The sequence below is a fragment of the Salvelinus namaycush genome, chromosome 3, assembly GCF_016432855.1.
Source record: "Salvelinus namaycush isolate Seneca chromosome 3, SaNama_1.0, whole genome shotgun sequence".
In the NCBI taxonomy this organism is placed as follows: Eukaryota; Metazoa; Chordata; class Actinopteri; order Salmoniformes; family Salmonidae; genus Salvelinus; species Salvelinus namaycush.
This window is the reverse complement of record NC_052309.1, coordinates 60,263,279-60,282,386: the sequence shown is the minus strand read 5'-3', so window position 1 is coordinate 60,282,386 and position 19,108 is coordinate 60,263,279. Positions and strand designations below refer to the sequence as shown.

General features: G+C 45.2%; 1 protein-coding gene across 2 annotated transcripts in view; it reads left to right on the top strand.

The window, feature by feature from the left end:
* Positions 1-19,108, top strand: part of cpt1a2b (carnitine palmitoyltransferase 1A2b) — a 53,868-nt gene that overhangs the window by 23,006 nt on the left and 11,754 nt on the right. For both annotated transcript variants that reach the window (XM_038980321.1, XM_038980312.1), the window contains exons 11-13: positions 1,319-1,507; positions 2,558-2,663; positions 3,202-3,318. In XM_038980321.1, the coding sequence (XP_038836249.1) occupies positions 1,319-1,507; positions 2,558-2,663; positions 3,202-3,318 (412 nt within the window). The remainder of the gene's footprint in view (positions 1-1,318; positions 1,508-2,557; positions 2,664-3,201; positions 3,319-19,108) is intronic.

Here is a 19,108-nt window from a genome sequence, read left to right as displayed (position 1 = left end):
GGAGAGGGGAAGGAGTGAGGCTAAAAGTGAGATGAAGTGAAAGAGGAGAGGAGGGACAGCGGTCAGAGGAATATAATAGAAAGAAGATGATAGAGTAGATGCTTGGGGGACGTAAGAAAAAAGGGGGAAAAAGACGAGTTCATATATAAGGAGAATGCATAAAACATTTACATTTACATTTAAGTCATTTAGCAGACGCTCTTATCCAGAGCGACTTACAAATTGGTGCATTCACCTTATGATATCCAGTGGAACAACCACTTTACAATAGTGCATCTAACTCTTTTAAGGGGGAGGGGGGGGTTAGAAGGATTACTTTATCCTATCCTAGGTATTCCTTAAAGAGGTGGGGTTTCAGGTGTCTCCGGAAGGTGGTGATTGACTCCGCTGACCTGGCGTCGTGAGGGAGTTTGTTCCACCATTGGGGTGCCAGAGCAGCGAACAGTTTTGACTGGGCTGAGCGGGAAAACGATGTGTACCATTTGCTGTCTGGGTGTGTGTTTATGATAAGATAAAACAACTAAAGCACTATTGGTTAAAACCTGCTAAACCGGGCCACGACTGCTCTCATAACACAAACACAAGCATTATCCTAGGATTAAGGGCAATTATACTGAATGTAGTTAATGATCTGTGCAGTTATGGTCTATGTACACCAACAGAGCTATTCTGGGCTTTGATTGTGGTAAGTTGGAACAATAATCATGAGTAGGATTCTCTCCCTCGCACTCTCTCTCACTCTCTCTCAAACACACTTGAAACACGACACCCGTGCAGACGCGTAAAACAACTCTGTTCACGTCACAATTGTTGGTACACTGTGGCGCTCCCATCTTTCTGTAGGACTTTACACACGGAGTTAAAAACTAATCTTCTGTCCTGGGGGTGCGGGTGTGGTACAGTAGCAGCACACTTTTCCTCTCGCCATTGCATCTTTAGTCATCTTCAGCTCGTCATGACTGCTGACAGGGTTCCGCCTTTGAGCAAGGAACAGTTACAACCACACGGTTGAATTAGTCTGATTATGGGGTGTTTTGTCCTGGCATGTCCCGTGGGATCACTTTCACTCTACTGTCAAGTATTCTATCGTGCTCATTATCACCATGCACACTGTTCTGCAGGGAGTGGGTTGCAGAAGGGAAATATGTTCCCCTATGTTCAGTAACAATGGAGGATTCTTGCCCGTTTTGGTTGCTGTTGATATTGATGTCTTTCTGTAAGTAAGAAGTACAGTAGACTCTGTGTTGACGATGTCATCTTGTTGAGTCTACCTTTTTGAAATGAAGTTTTGGCGTGGTTTGGATGCGTTTTTACCCAGGGTGCCGTGGTGTGCCGTAAGAAAGCAGTACTTCAGCTCAGGGGTGAACAAGCGCTCGCTGGACTGCATCGAGAGAGCCGCCTTCTTTGTCACCCTGGACGACGAGGAGCAAGGAATGATGGGAGAAGACCCCGTGGGAAACCTGGACCGCTACGCCAAGTCCCTCCTCCACGGGAAATGTTATGACAGGTGTGTGACTGTGTGGTGCAGGCGTGTTAAGATGAGCTTCTATTTAGTCAATGTAGAATCGGGGCGGAGCTTCCACCTCATTGCTAACACCTTACAGATCTGTCAACATTGACAGGATGGAGCCAACTGGAAGGGCTATGGGAGTGAATTAGGACCAGTTTTATAGAGTGTCCAACTCTGCCTTTCCCCAGTTACCACGCAATGAAAGAACATTCAATCCATCACACTCTTCTACAAGGGGGTCTGGTACTAGGCATGTACCAAATGGCACCCTATTCCTTATATACTGTAGTGCACTACCTTTGACCAAGGCGTGGGCCCATAGGGCTCTGATCCAAAGTAGTGCACCATATAGGGAATAGGGTGCCACCTCTATCATAGTTTATCGGTTATCTAGATTGAGTTGAATTGTGCACAATGAAGAGAGCAGGATGTTTTTGTTGACAGATGGTCTTCATCTGGTCCATTTTATCCCCTCTTCCTTTCACACGTGCACACACACACACACACACACACACACACACACACACACACACACACACACACACAAAAACATGGTATGTGACAACCTGATTGAATTAGCAGCAAATGTTGTATAAGTCCAAGAGCACCAGTTGCTTTAGTGAAATAATTGAGGGATATATCCCATCCATGGACATGGTTCTGGTTGTTCAGAATCATCGACACTAGGCCGAAGTTCCTCTTGTACACACTCTTCTCTCCCTCCTCCAAATCAAGTGCTTCACATCTGTGTCTGAGTTCCAGTGGATTCCTGTCTGTATGGCACTCTCATACAATACAGTATTGAACTCTCAATGAGATTGATGAATAATGAGTCCATTTTAGTCTGATGTTTTGGCTGGAACAGGACAGTGGTGGGTGGTCAAGGGATGTATACATTCTGCTTTGATAGTGTGTGGTCAACTCTCAAAACGGAAAACACTGAGCTAATTGATCTATATATATCTATCTCTCTATCTCTTAATCTATCTCTCTCTCCTCTCTCCTGCCCCCCCCCCCCCCCCCTCTCTCTCTCTCTCGGTCTCTCAGGTGGTTTGATAAGTCCTTCTCTGTGGTGGTGTACAAGAATGGGAAGAATGGGCTGAATGCAGAGCACTCCTGGGCCGACGCCCCGACAGTGGCACACCTGTGGGAGGTGTGTGTGTGTGTTTATCTGTCAAACAGCCATAATCAAATAGCATTTTATTAGGGCCTTTTTCTTCTCTTTTTAGCTACATAACATAGAAATGTGCCGTTTTCACATTGTGTAGACACTAGTATGGTGCTGGAGCTAATGAGGTTAAAAATATGGGGGGGAGATTCCCCTTGACAGCCCAAATGACCTGTCCTCAATGGCGGTCAAGCACTTGGTTTTATTTAGAATAATCCGATCTTGCAGATTTTAGTGTATGTGTGAGGTAGACTACATATGGCAAGATATGTGGCTAAAAGTGCCTGTGGTTAAATAGAGCATAGCCCAGATCAGGATCTTCCAGTTATTATCCAAACTGGATATTCTCAGGATTTGCTCAATCAGAAAGAGGATAAACATGTTTGTTATCAGTTTTTGGCAGGTCAAGTTTCTGTGTGTTTTATACTCTTTGTGAATGGTGAAGCCACTGAACTTTGTGTGTTTGCATGTGTGTCTATGTGTGTGTGTGTGTGTGTAACAACTGCTCTCTGTCTGTCCTCAGTTCACCCTGGCCACAGATGCCTTCCAACTGGGTTACACAGAGGACGGCCATTGTAAGGGAGAGGTGGAGCGCTCCTTACCGCCCCCTCAGAGACTCACCTGGGACATCCCCGTGGAGGTGAGAGTGCTGGGTGTGTGCATCATTCCCTAACACACCCTCAGACCAGGGTTTCTGTTAGGAAAATGTGGCGCCGGACAACATGACAGGGAAGATTCAAATTTACCGGCCATTTGAGAAATTTACTGGACACATATACATTGGGTGCGTAACCCATTAGGGCATCCACCCACGGTGATCAGAATAACAGAAATCACATTTACATTATGGTAATTCAGAGCATGTAACTCGTAATGAAACAGCCAATAAAACGTAATTTTCAAACATTTGCCAAAATGCAATTCGCGGGAAACAACATTCTAAACAGCCCACCTGGGGAAACAACATTCTAAACAGCCCACCTGGGGAAACGACATTCTAAACAGCCCACCTGGGGAAACGACATTCTAAACAGCCCACCTGGGGAAACGACATTCTAAACAGCCCACCTGGGGAAACGACATTCTAAACAGCCCACCTGGGGAAACGACATTCTAAACAGCCCACCTGGGGAAACGACATTCTAAACAGCCCACCTGGGGAAACGACATTCTAAACAGCCCACCTGGGGAAACGACATTCTAAACAGCCCACCTGGGGAAACGACATTCTAAACAGCCCACCTGGGGAAACGACATTCTAAACAGCCCACCTGGGGAAACGACATTCTAAACAGCCCACCTGGGGAAACGACATTCTAAACAGCCCACCTGGGGAAACGACATTCTAAACAGCCCACCTGGGGAAACGACATTCTAAACAGCCCACCTGGGGAAACGACATTCTAAACAGCCCACCTGGGGAAACGACATTCTAAACAGCCCACCTGGGGAAACGACATTCTAAACAGCCCACCTGGGGAAACGACATTCTAAACAGCCCACCTGGGGAAACGACATTCTAAACAGCCCACCTGGGGAAACGACATTCTAAACAGCCCACCTGGGGAAACGACATTCTAAACAGCCCACCTGGGGAAACGACATTCTAAACAGCCCACCTGGGGAAACGACATTCTAAACAGCCCACCTGGGGAAACGACATTCTAAACAGCCCACCTGGGGAAACGACATTCTAAACAGCCCACCTGGGGAAACGACATTCTAAACAGCCCACCTGGGGAAACGACATTCGACAGCGCACCTGATAGCGGTTCCACATGAGAAATCTGTTAGAATCTTAGAAAGAGGGGGACTCTTAAGATACAACAACGAGGATGTGCTGCTAATATGACTAGGATTGTGCCTTTGGCTTCTGGACAACAAAATAACATTTATATGAAAACCAATAGAACAGGGGAGAAATGGCAAAGCGGTGGGTCCAATAGGGAGGTAAATGGAAATACTAAATATTTCGCCGACATTATATAATTACTCCTGTTTATATAGAAATAATTAAAATCGTTCAAAATACTTCACCAGAAAGCATGACTTGGCCACAGAGGAATCAAGGATAATTAGCTTCTTCAAAAAAAATAGCTTGTAGGCCTATTCTTATTTGGGAAGCCCGCAATTTGGGCAGCACGTGTGGTAGGCCTAGCTGATTATTGAGTTTCGGCTGACAGTGAAAAGCAAAAAATACGTGTGAAGATAATGTGTTGAGACAATAAGAAGGGGAGGGGTGTCTGGTGACGATACAGGTGAATCTCCCGCCAGTTCTTGCACATTCATTATGTCATTGTGTGAATTGTTTGTCCTTTAAAAAAAAATATGTTTAAATTCCCCTTACATATGACACCAGTAGTAAATGTACCATTAATCCCCTTAGATTGCTTACATTTACCGTTCTCATTCTCGGAGTGGAAACATTCTTTATCGAGTTCACAACTCGCTCCACTTTTGTTTGGAATGCTCCATGTGAGCAATGAGTATGTATCTGGTTTCTATGTCCTGATAATGTTGAGGGAACGCGTGAGCACGCATAGATGTACCTCACCTGCTGCACGGAAATGTAGGAAAGTGTGTGTGTTTTTTTTTTTTCTACATCATTGCGAATGATGATATATTAAAAATATAGTCCTCACAGTAAGCTATTTGAAAAATCTTCCAAATCTCCCCCTCGATAATCCCCAATCCTCAGTGTGAAAGAGAAATGGAAGTTAAAGGCCTACTGCTGTATTAGCTATGAGTTCCATGCGTTCATTTCTTTAGCCGCCAATGGATCACGGTGTATCAAATGGCAGAGGCTAGTGATCTTTCATTAGTCGTTTTTTTGTCATGGTTTTAAGAAATGAAAACAGTATTGAAATGAAGCTGTTCCACGCAAATCTGCATATGTACATCATAACTGTGACTCAGAACGGTAAAAATGGTAGGATAAATTGTAAGCGTCCCCAAACTTGCAACTCACACGCCGCCTATTAAATTGCCTCCACGTTTTCATGGTCGGATTTTTCCTATATGCTAATTTGAAGCAAGGTAAACGATGCCTCATAATATGAAATAAAACATTCAGCTTTATTAAGTATGTTTTCCAAAATGCCTACTGCCTCCAGCTCACATTGTAAAGTGGTGGGTGAAGCACTGATAGCCTGTTGCCTGCACTTGAATGGTGAATGGGAGGCATGCTTCAATTACCAGTAGCTCTTTTTAATCGTGCAGGAGAAATCCCGCTCAAAATAGGTTCTATGCTGACTAACAAAAATACACAGGCCAATTTTAATTCCACAAAATAAGGCAAATGAACCTATCGACCACTACTCTTTACCTGTCAAAAGTATTTCCATTGACTGCTTTTTCGATGAATGAATAAAAAGCATAATTTTGCAATGGGATTTTTTTTTCTCCAGGTGATTTGCCGGCTAATGGAAACCTTGCCTCAGATATCCTTTGGGAGGGGAGTGTGTCCGTGTTTAGTGTCACTTGAAACATCCTGTAAAACATTGTCCAGCTCCCTCTATCCTCTTCCTTTAAGGCTTGGATCAGTTCCTCTCTCTGTTTCATTCCACGACTTAATGTCCATTGACAGTCCTGAACCACAATTAATACATGTTGAGGAACCAATTCAGTGGCTTAAGTTTAATATTTCAGTCAAAGTATGGGGCACAATGTTAGCATGACCTCCGTGAGCCACGATTGGGTGAAAGTAGGGCTGTTGCGGTGACTGTATTACCGCCACACCGGCAATCATGAGTCATGACCGCAGTAAAATTCTATGTGGCCGTTGAGTCACGGTAATCTCCTTTTATGCACTCTGGACATACGTTGGTAGTACCCAACTCACAAATGATTATCAGGTTGCTAATGGCCTGGTACTCGGGGTTCTTTTCCCTTCAACCACTCTGACATCAATTCAGATACAATCCAAAATCACATCATGAAAACAGTATGTGCTTTTAAAAGTCACCTCACTGCGATTGATCAATTTGAAGACAAAAGTTCATGGACAGGTTGAAACTGAGTGGAAAACATGGTCGTTGTGGATGTTGTTTCAAAGCCTAACACAACAAAATGGACAGTGCTTTCCGAGGTGATGATTGCATAACAATAACCCGCTGACAAAATGTCATGACCACCACAGCCCTAGATGACAGGCCTTCTCTTTTTGTCTTTCATCAGTTTTTTTTTTTTTCATCTGAGAGAAGTGGCATCTCTCTCGCGCTTTCTCTCTCTGTCTGTTTGTTGCGGTTGGAGTTTTCTGTTTCCTCCTCTGTTTCTACCGACCCACAACAGTCAGACAATCGGGGGAAATTCCCTCCACTCTATCTCTACCACCTACAGTGCATTCGGAAAGTATTCAGACCCCTTGACTTTTTCCACATTTTGTTACGTAACAGCCTTATTATAAAATGTATTAAATTGTTATTTTCCACATTAATCTGCACACAATACCCCATAATAACAAAGCAAAAACAAGTTCTGAGAAATTTTTGTAAATGTATTAAATATAAATAACTGAAATATCACATTTACATAAGTATTCAGACCCTATACTCAGTACTTTCTTGAAGCACCTTTGGCAGTGATTACAGCCTTGAGTCTCCTTGGGTATGACGATACAAGGTTGGCACACCTATATTTGGGTAGTTTCTCCCATTCCTCTCTGCAGATCCTCTCAAGCTCTGTCAGGTTGGATGGGGAGCATTGCTGCACAGCTATTTTCAGGTCTCTCCAGAGATGTTAGATCGGGTTCAAGTCCAGGCTCTGGCTGGGCCACTCAAGGACATTCAGAGACTTGTCCCGATGCCACTCCTGCGTTGTATTGGCTGTGTGCTTAGGGTCGTTGTCCTGTTGAAAGGTGAACCTTCGCCCTGAGCGCTCTGGAGCAGATTTTCATCAAGGATCTCTCTGTATTTTGCTCCGTTCATCTTTGCCTTGATCCTGACTAGTCTCCCAGCACCTGCCGCTGAAAAACTTTCCCACAGCATGATGCGACCACCACCATGCTTCACCGTAGGGATGGTGCCAGGTTTCCTCCAGACGTGACTCTTGGCATTCAGGCCAAAGAGATCAATCTTGGTTTTATCAGACCAGAGAATCTTGTTTCTTATGGTCTGAGAGTCTTTAGGTGCCTTTTGGCAAACTCAAAGCTGGCTGTCATGTGCCTTTTACTGAGGAGTGGCTTCCGTCTGGTCACTCTACCATAAAGGCCTGATTGGTGGAGTGCTATAGAGATGGTTGTCCTTCTGGAAGGTTCTCCCATCTCTACAGAAGAACTCTAGAACTCTGTCAGAGTGACCATCGGCTTCTTGGACGCTTCCCTGACCAAGGCCCTTCTCCCCCGATTGCTCAGTTTGGCCGGACGGCCAGCTCTAGGAATAATCTTGGTGTTTCCAAACTTCTTCCATTTAGGAATGATGGAGGCAACTGTGTTCTTAGGGACCTTCATGGCTTCAGACATTTTTTTTGTACCCTTCCCCAGATCTGTGACTCGACACAATCCTGTCTCTGAGCTCATGGCTTGGTTTTTGCTGTGGGACCTTTGCTATGACCTTATATAAGTGGGACCTTATATAGACAGGTGTGTTCTTTTCCAAATTATGTCCAATCAATTGAATTTACCACAGGTGAATTCAATTGAATTGGAAACAGGATGCACCTGAGCTCAATTTCGAGTCTCATAGCAAACGGTCTGAACACATACGTAAATAATATATTTTTTATTATTATTTACGGATGTATTCAGACCCTTTGCTATGAGACTCTGTTTTTGCTTTGTCATTATGGGGTATTGTGTGTAGATTTCTGAGGAAAAAAATAAATATTTAATACATTTTAGAATAAGGCTGTAACGTAACAAAATGTGGAAAAAGTAAAGCGGTCTGAATACTTTCCGAAGGCACTGTATGTCTCCACCTTCTCTCCCTACTTCTACCTCAGCAGTGCAGTGCTCTCTTCCCCTGGCCTCTACTGTGTTAACTGCCTGTCTGTGGGAACGCTGGGGAGTTCCACTCCTGGAAATTACCTCAATGTACTGCTATGACTGACTGGCTGGCTGGTTGACTGACTGGTTGACAGTTACAGAGCTCAGAATTTTGCATACACAACTGGTCAAAAGTTTTAGAATACCTACTCATTCAACTTTTTTTGGGTTAAACAAATGAAAATATACACTGCTCAAAAAAATAAAGGGAACACTTAAACAACACAATGTAACTCCAAGTCAATCACACTTCTGTGAAATCAAACTGTCCACTTAGGAAGCAACACTGATTGACAATAAGTTTCACATGCTGTTGTGCAAATGGAATAGACAACAGGTGGAAATTATAGGCAATTAGTAAGACACCCCCAATAAAGGAGTGGTTCTGCAGGTGGTGACCACAGACCACTTCTCAGTTCCTATGCTTCCTGGCTGATGTTTTGGTCACTTTTGAATGCTGGCGGTGCTTTCACTCTAGTGGTAGCATGAGACAGAGTCTACAACCCACACAAGTGGCTCAGGTAGTGCAGCTCATCCAGGATGGCACATCAATGCGAGCTGTGGCAAGAAGGTTTGCTGTGTCTGTCAGCGCAGTGTCCAGAGCATGGAGGCGCTACCAGGAGACAGGCCAGTACATCAGGAGACGTGGAGGAGGCCGTAGGAGGACAACAACCCAGCAGCAGGACCGCTACCTCCGCCTTTGTGCAAGGAGGAGCACTGCCAGAGCCCTGCAAAATGACCTCCAGCAGACCACAAATGTGCATGTGTCTGCTCAAACGGTCAGAAACAGACTCCATGAGGGTGGTATGAGGGCCCGACGTCCACAGGTGGGGGTTGTGCTTACAGCCCAACACCGTGCAGGACGTTTGGCATTTGCCAGAGAACACCAAGATTGGCAAATTCGCCACTGGCGCCCTCTGCTCTTCACAGATGAAAGCAGGTTCACACTGAGAACATGAGCACATGTGACAGAGTCTGGAGACGCCGTGGAGAACGTTCTGCTGCCTGCAACATCCTCCAGCATGACCGGTTTGGCGGTGGGTCAGTCATGGTGTGGGGTGGCATTTCTTTGGGGGCCGCACAGCCCTCCATGTGCTCGCCAGAGGTAGCCTGACTGCCATTAGGTACCGAGATGAGATCCTCAGACCCCTTGTGAGACCATATGCTGGTGCGGTTGGCCCTGGGTTCCTCCTAATGCAAGACAATGCTAGACCTCATGTGGCTGGAGTGTGTCAGCAGTTCCTGCAAGAGGAAGGCATTGATGCTATGGACTGGCCCGCCCGTTCCCCAGACCTGAATCCAATTGAGCACATCTGGGACATCATGTCTCGCTCCATCCACCAACGCCACGTTGCACCTGTCCAGGAGTTGGCGGATGCTTTAGTCCAGGTCTGGGAGGAGATCCCTCAGGAGACCATCCGCCACCTCATCAGGAGCATGCCCAGGCGTTGTAGGGAGGTCATACAGGCACGTGGAGGCCACACACACTACTGAGCCTCATTTTGACTTGTTTTAAACACATTACATCAAAGTTGGATCAGCCTGTAGTGTGGTTTTCCACTTTAATTTTGAGTGTGACTCCAAATCCAGACCTCCATAGGTTGATAAATTTGATTTCCATTGATAATTTTTGTGTGATTTTGTTGTCAGCACATTCAACTATGTAAAGAAAAAAGTATTTCATAAGAATATTTCATTCATTCAGATCTAGGATGTGTTATTTTAGTGTTCCCTTTATTTTTTTGAGCAGTGTATTTGAGATTCTTCAAATAGCCACCCTTTGCCTTAATGACAGCTTTGAATACTCTTGGCATGCTCTCAACCAGCTTCATGAGGTGGAATGCATTGGAATGCATTTCAATTAATAGGTGTGCCTTCTTAAAGTTGATTTGTGGAATTTCTTTCCTTCTTAATGCATTTGACTCAATCAGTTGTGTTGTGACAAGGTAGGGGTGGTGTTCAGAAGATAGCCCTATTTGGTAAAATACCAAGTCCGTATTATGGACTTGGCAAGAACAGCTTAAATAAGCAAAGAGAGATGACAGTCCATCATTTCCTTAAGACATGAAGGTCAGTCAATCTGGAAAATTTCAAGAACTTTGAAAGTTTCTTCAAGTGCAGTCGCAAAAACCATCAAGCGCTGTGATGAAACTGGCTCTCATGAGGACCGTCACAGGAATGGAAGACCCAAAGATACCTCTGCTGCAGAGGATAAGTTCATTAGAGTTACCAGCCTCAGAAATTGCTGCCCAAATAAATGCTTCACAGAGTTCCAGTAACAGACACATCTCAACATCAACTGTTCAGAAGAGACTGCGTGAATCAGGCCTTCATGGTCGAATTGCTGCAAAAAAACACTACTCCGCATCTGTATTTCCCACCATAAAGCATGGAGGAGGAGGAGGTGTTACGGTGTGGGGGTGCTTTGCTGGTGACACTGTCTGTGATGTAGTTAGATTTCAAGGCACACTTAACCAGCATGGCTACTACAGCATTCTGCAGCGATACGCCATCCCATCTGCTTTGAGCTTAGTGGGACTATCAATTGTTTTTCAACAGGACAATGACCCAGCACACATCCAGGCTGTGTAATGGCTGTTTAACCAAGAAGGAAAGTGATGGAGTGCTGCATCAGATGACCTGGCCTCCACAATTCCCCAAGCTCAAGCAAATTGAGATGGTTTGGGATGAGATGGACCGCAGAGTGAAGGATAAGCAGCCAACAAGTGCTCAGCATATGTGGGAACTCCTTCAAGACTTTTGGAAAAGCATTCCAGGTGAAGCTGGTTGAGAAAATGCCAAGCGTGTGCAAAGCTGTCATCAAGGCAAAGGGTGGCTATTTGAAGAATCACAAATATAAAATATTTTTGGATTTCTTTATAACACTTTTTTTGGTTACAACATGATTCCATATTTCATAGTTTTGATATCTTCACTATTATTCTATAATGTAGAAAATAATACAAATAAAGAAAAATCCTTGAATGAGTAGGTGTGCCCAAACACAAAGTACATAATATACACACACAGCCTGGTCGCCTAATGACCGGGGACTTTGCCCCTGTTACTTATTACATGCGCCAACTTACTTGCAGCATTTCTATGCTTATTAGAATAGTGAAGCCTTCACATTGATAACAGAACACACACACACAGGTGCCTCCGTACATCACAAAGGCTCAAAGGTCTATTCGAGTCGCATTGCTTCTCCCCACTGAGATGAGACATTTTCTCTTTCGCTCACACACTCGCTCACTCACCTGGACATTATGTCACTACCAACTCTTTAGGTGTTTTTTTCTCTCTCTCCCTCTCTGTTGCCTCAACTCTCAAACTGTCTGCTTCATGAGGGCTTGCCTTTCCCAAATTCCCCTTATTAGTACCGCTCATTCTCTTATTCCTTCCTCTTACCCCTTCTTCCTCTCCCTACAGTATGCTTTCCTCTTCTCCCCTTCATCTCCCTGTTTCCTTCCTTCTCTCTCTCTCTCTGTCTCTCTCTCGTTGGAAGAGGCCTCTGTCTCTCTCTCGTTGGAAGAGGCCTCTGTCTCTCTCTCGTTGGAAGAGGCCTCTGTCTCTCTCTCGTTGGAAGAGGCCTCTGTCTCTCTCTCGTTGGAAGAGGCCTCTGTCTCTCTCTCGTTGGAAGAGGCCTCTGTCTCTCTCTCGTTGGAAGAGGCCTCTGTCTCTCTCTCGTTGGAAGAGGCCTCTGTCTCTCTCTCGTTGGAAGAGGCCTCTGTCTCTCTCTCGTTGGAAGAGGCCTCTGTCTCTCTCTCGTTGGAAGAGGCCTCTGTCTCTCTCTCGTTGGAAGAGGCCTCTGTCTCTCTCTCGTTGGAAGAGGCCTCTGTCTCTCTCTCGTTGGAAGAGGCCTCTGTCTCTCTCTCGTTGGAAGAGGCCTCTGTCTCTCTCTCGTTGGAAGAGGCCTCTGTCTCTCTCTCGTTGGAAGAGGCCTCTGTCTCTCTCTCGTTGGAAGAGGCCTCTGTCTCTCTCTCGTTGGAAGAGGCCTCTGTCTCTCTCTCGTTGGAAGAGGCCTCTGTCTCTCTCTCGTTGGAAGAGGCCTCTGTCTCTCTCTCGTTGGAAGAGGCCTCTGTCTCTCTCTCGTTGGAAGAGGCCTCTGTCTCTCTCTCGTTGGAAGAGGCCTCTGTCTCTCTCTCGTTGGAAGAGGCCTCTGTCTCTCTCTCGTTGGAAGAGGCCCCTGTCTCTGAACTGAAAATAGAAATCACATGTGGTTAACTGGTCTACTCTGCCCTGGTTGGTTGGATCGAACTCTTAAGTACTTGTGTGTCATGCCACTCCACAGCAAACTACTCTCAATAGTAATGTCTACGATGCTACAGACTGAAGCATTGGCTTTACTGAATGTTGTTGTTCATGCTCATGTCTACTTCACTTTGTTTGAGTTCCATTGCTCTTCAAGAGTGGCTGACAGTTTTCAACCCAAGAAAAGAACAGGAGGGGTATCCTACAAATCAGGTTTGAGGAGTTAGTGAGGTAACTTTATTCAACTCCCAGTTCAACTCTGGATAACCAGTCATACGAATGTGGCTCACCTTTTTTAGCCAGGTAAATTTCAATGACAACGAATTCTTCAGAACTAACCTGCACCGGGGTCGGCCAAATAAGACGGCATTAACTATGAGTAATCAAATAGACGCCACTTCAAAAAGCCTACAAGGTAATCTATGTCCTCTAACAGCAGTGATAAGTTACCGTCAGTGACAGTCTCTCTGGACCACTAACTAACCCGGGCCGTCATTAAAACATCAAAACTATCATAATGTTAAATATTACTGTAGGCAAAGCGGAAGGACGTGTGGTTCTTCTCAAACTCACAGGGGGGTTTCCATTACTGCTCATGTAACAGGTTTAGGCCAGGGTGTCGTGGGTGGTTTTCCATCCTTGAACAAATTCATTTATAGAAAGTTAACAAGTGAGTGTTTGTCTAGAAAACTCCAAACCTGGTTCTCGGCCTGATTCAACCCCTGGGAACCAAACTTCCATGGGACGATCTGTGCCAGCTGGCCTGACACATCTAGTTAGTCATTAGCCCAACCCACATTTTCAGCCAGCTACTTTTTCCACTTCATAAATTAACTAGGCTATTTTTCATTTAAAAGTTTCAATTCGCTAGTCAGAAAAATCAGTTGAGCCCTCTCCCACTAGAATGAAATATATAGGTTGTAGGTTAGCAGTATAATCTTGAAATCAGCCCTAGCCTTAACAGGAAGCCAGTGTAGAGATGCTAGCACTGGATTAATATGATCCATTTCTTTGGTTCTAGGCAAGATTCTAGCAGCTGTATTTAGCACTAACTGAAGTTTATTTAGTGCTTTACCCAGGTAGCCACAGAGTAGAGCATTGCAGTAGTCTAATCTAGAAGTGACTAAAGCATGGATTCGTTTTTCTGTATTCTCATCTTTCGTGATCTCTCACTGTCTTTCTCTCTATCTCAGGCCTCTTTGGCCTTATTATTGAAGAGCTGAGACATAGGCAGAAGATTAGGACCAGTACGGAGAAAAAAGTATGACATGTATGCACTCACGACTGTAAATCGCTCTGGATAATATGTAATGTAAATGTAAACTCAGCAAAAAAAGGAACGTCCCTTTTTCAGGACCCTGTCTTTCAAAGATAATTCGTAAAAATCCAAATAACTTCACAGATCTTCATTGTAAAGGGTTTAAACGCTGTTTCCCATGCTTGTTCAATGAACCATAAACAATTAATGAACATGCACCTGTGGAACAGTCGTTAAGACACTAACAGCTTACAAACGGTAGGCAATTAAGGTCACAGTTATGAAAACGTAGGACACTAAAGAGGCCTTTCTACTGACTCTGGAAAAACACCAAACGAAAGATGCCCAGAGTCCCTGCTCATCTGTGTGAATGTGCCTTAGGCATGCTGCAAGGAGGCATGTCCGTACTGTGAGATGTTTAAGACAGCGCTACAGGAAGACAGGACGGACAGCTGACCATCCTCGCAGTTGCAGACCACGTGTAACAACACCTGCACAGGATCGGTACATCCGAACATCACACCTGCAGGACAGGTACTGGATGGCGGCAACAACTGCCCGAGTTACACCAGGAACGCACATTACCTCCATCAGTGCTCAGACTGTCCGCAATAGGCTGAGAGGCTGGACTGAGGGCTTGTAGGCCTGTTGTAAGGCAGGTCCTTACCAGACATCACCGGAAACAACGTCGCCTATGGGCACAAACCCACCGTCGCTGGACCAGACAGGACTGGCAAAAAGTGCTCTTCACTGACGAGTCGCGGTTTTGTCTCACCAGGGGTGATGGTCGGATTCGCGTTTATCGTCGAAGGAATGAGCGTTACACCGAGGCCTGTACTCTGGAGCGGGATCGATTTGGAGGTGGAGGGTCCGTCATGGTCTGGGGTGGTATGTCACAGCATCATCGCACTGAGCTTGTTGTCATTCCAGGCAATCTCAACGCTGTGCGTTACAGGGAAGACATCCTCCTCCCTCATGTGGTACCCTTCCTGCAGGCTCATCCTGAGATGACCCTCCAGCATGACAATGCCACCAGCCATACGGCTCGTTCTGTGCGTGATTTCCTGCAAGACAGGAATGTCAATGTTCTGCCATGGCCAGCGAAGAGTCCAGATCTCAATCCCATTGAGCACGTCTGGGACCTATTGGATTGGAGGGTGAGGGCTGGGGCCATTCCCACCAGAAATGTCCGGGAACAGGGCAGGTGCCTTGGTGGAAGAGTGGGGTAACATCTCACAGCAATAACTGGCAAATCTGGTGCAGTCCATGAGGAGGAGATGCACTGCAGTACTTAATGCTTCTGGTGGCCACACCAGATACCGACTGTTACTTTTGATTTTGACCCACCCCCCCCCCCCCTTTGTTCAGGGACACATTATTCCATTTCTGTTAGTCACATGTCTGTGGAACTTGTTCAGTTTGTCTCAGTTGTTGAATCTTGTTATGTACTTACACATATTTACACGTTAAGTTTGCTGAAAATAAACGCAGTTGACAGTGAGAGGACGCTTCTTTTTTTGCTGAGTTTAGATAAAGGGAGAAGTACTCTCCCATCAGTATGTGCTAAATTCATTTTTAAACTGATGGGTTTATTGGTGTTAAAATACACCAGTTATGCTATTTTGTACCACCAGGCTGCTGATGTCATGCAACCTGACGTTTTTGTATTTATACTTTTTCATAATAAGTTTGATATCTGACGACAATAGGAAGTTCATGATGTCACTGCGGAAACTGTATACAGACATGTCGATAGACGTACTATAAATAAAATCAAATCAAATTTTATTTGTCACATACACATGGTTAGCAGATGTTAATGCGAGTGTAGCGAAATGCTTGTGCTTCTAGTTCCGACAATGCAGTAATAACCAACGAGTAATCTAACCTAACAATTCCACAACTACTACCTTATACACACACAAGTGTAAAGGGATAAAGAATATGTACATAAAGATATATGAATGAGTGATGGTACAGAACGGCATAGGCAAGATGCAGTAGATGGTATAGAGTACAGTATATAAATATGAGATGAGTAATGTAGGGTATATAAACATAAAGTGGCATAGATTAAAGTGGCTAGTGATACATGTATTACATAAAGATGGCAAGATGCAGTAGTTGATATAGAGTACAGTATATACATATACATATGAGATGAGTAATGTAGGGTATGTCAACATTATATTAAGTGGCATTGTTTAAAGTGGCTAGTGATACATTTTTACATACATTTCCATCAATTCGCCTTATTAAAGTGGCTGGAGTTGAGTCAGTATGTTGGCAGCAGCCACTAAATGTTAGTAGTGGCTGTTTAACAGTCTGATGGCCTTGAGATAGAAGCTGTTTTTCAGTCTCTCGGTCCCTGCTTTGATGCACCTGTACTGACCTCGCCTTCTGGATGATAGCGGGGTGAAGAGGCAGTGGCTCGGGTGGTTGTTGTCCTTGATGATCTTTATGGCCTTCCTGTGACATCGGGTGGTGTAGGTGTCCTGGAGGGCAGGTAGTTTGCCCCCGGTGATGCGTTGTGCAGACCTCACTACCCTCTGGTTGTGGGCGGAGCAGTTGCCGTACCAGGCGGTGATACAGCCCGACAGGATGCTCTCGATTGTGCATCTGTAGAAGTTTGTGAGTGCTTTTGGTGACAAGCCGAATTTCTTCAGCCTCCTGAGGTTGAAGAGGCGCTGCTGCGCCTTCTTCACCACGCTGTCTGTGTGGGTGGACCAATTCAGTTTGTCCGTGATGTGTACGCCGAGGAACTTAAAACGTACTACCCTCTCCACTACTGTCCCGTCGATGTGGATAGGGGGGTGCTCCCTCTGCTGTTTCCTGAAGTCCACAATCATCTCCTTTGTTTTGTTGACGTTGAGTGTGAGGTTATTTTCCTGACACCACACTCCGAGGGCCCTCACCTCCTCCCTGTAGGCCGTCTCGTCGTTGTTGGTATTCAAACCTACCACTGTAGTGTCGTCCGCAACTTGATGATTGAGTTGGAGGCGTGCATGGCCACGCAGTCGTGGGTCAACAGGGAGTACAGGAGAGGGCTCAGAACGCACCCTTGTGGGGCCCCAATGTTGAGGATCAGCGGGGTGGAGATGTTGTTATCTACCCTCACCACCTGGGGGCGGCCCGTCAGGAAGTCCAGTACCCAGTTGCACAGGGCGGGGTCGAGACCCAGGGTCTCGAGCTTGATGACGAGTTTGGAGGGTACTATGGTGTTAAATGCTGAGCTGTAGTCGATGAACAGCATTCTCACTTAGGTATTCCTCTTGTCCAGATGGGTTAGGGCAGTGTGCAGTGTGGTTGCGATTGTGTCGTCTGTGGACCTATTGGGTCGGTAAGCAAATTGGAGTGGGTCTAGGGTGTCAGGTAGGGTGGAGGTGATATGGTCCTTGACTAGTCTCTCAAAGCACTTCATGATGACGGAAGTGAGTGCTACGGGGCGGTAGTCGTTTAGCTCAGTTACCTTAGCTTTCTTGGGAACAGGAACAATGGTGGCCCACCAGGCTTTAGTCTTGAAATCTTTGGTTGTTTAATACACTACCGTACTCACTATGTTTAGCACATGGCCTCACATGTGAATCCTTAAAGAGATGGGTGGGGCTACGGCTTAAGTGGGTGTGAACGATGCTGAATGGGTGTAGACAAAGAAGAGCGCTCCAGTAGGTGAACCAAAATATTCAAGGTCCATTTTCTCAAAAGTGGGGTTACAAGTTTGTCAACTTTCAAAGCAGAATTACTTTCCCATTGTTCTTCAACTGTAGTGTATGATATACCATTTTCTAGAGTCTCTACTTTTATCCAATTTAAAAAAAGAAATAATAATAATTCAAATTTTGCTACATAAGACCGAATCAAGCCCATCGGTCACATATTATACATTTTTGGGGGTTCGATCCAAGAATCTAGCAGCTGTATTTAGCACTAACTGAAGTTTGTTTAGTGTTTTATCTGGGTAGCTGGAGAGTAGAGCATTGCAGTAGCCTAATCTAGAAGTGACAGAAGCATGGGCTAGTTTTCTGCGTCCTCTCTATCCTCTATCTTTCTTCAACTCTTGCGGTTCTTTCTCTCTCTTCCTTTTTCTCTCGGTCCTCTTTGGCCTTATTATTGAATACCTGAGATGGTGACGAAGATAAAGGGAGAAGTACCCTCCCATCAATATGTGCTCTCTCTCGCTCTGCCATGACTTCCCATGATCTCAACCAGATGTTGTTGTCAGACGGGGAGAGACTGGGGAAGCAATCTTTTAGTGGCACTTCCACATCTGTTGTGTCACCCCCGCCCTTTAACCCTTACAGCCTACTAGGGAAAGTGATTACCTAGACGGTTGCACAACTGAATGCATTCAACCGAAATGTATCTTCCACATTTAACCCAACCCCTCTGAATTACTACGCACTAATCTCGTGCCCAGGCTCGAATTGCTGGCGCGTAGAGCCTGGGACTGTTTGGAGCTTATGGGGGGTCGATTTACTGAGTGACATGATAATCAATTCAAATTCTGAGCGAATCACACGACCAATGAGGCATGGGGCCAAATCGAGGCAGAAAAGTGTTTTGCTATGGTGCACCACATAAATAATTCCCCGTAACCCGAGGTAGTAGGAACATATCTCTGTTCATTCTAATAACTAGCGAGCGTAACCCTGCTAGCCGTCCTGTAACATATGATGTGCAGTGTACACGGTCTTCAAATAGAAAAAGTAAGGATACGCCATCAAAGGCAGTTGAAGATGTCGTGGTTGTACAGAACACTATTCCAGTAAAAAGTACAAGCACAGTCTTTTCCGTACGAATGACAATGATGTAGAACGCTACGACTATTGCAAAGCACTGGAGGAGATTGTTGGACCCATCTCTGTGGGAGATCGCTTGCCGCTGGCAGTTTGAGTTAAGTGTTGAACGCTTCATAGAAGATACTACAAAAGCAGCTGT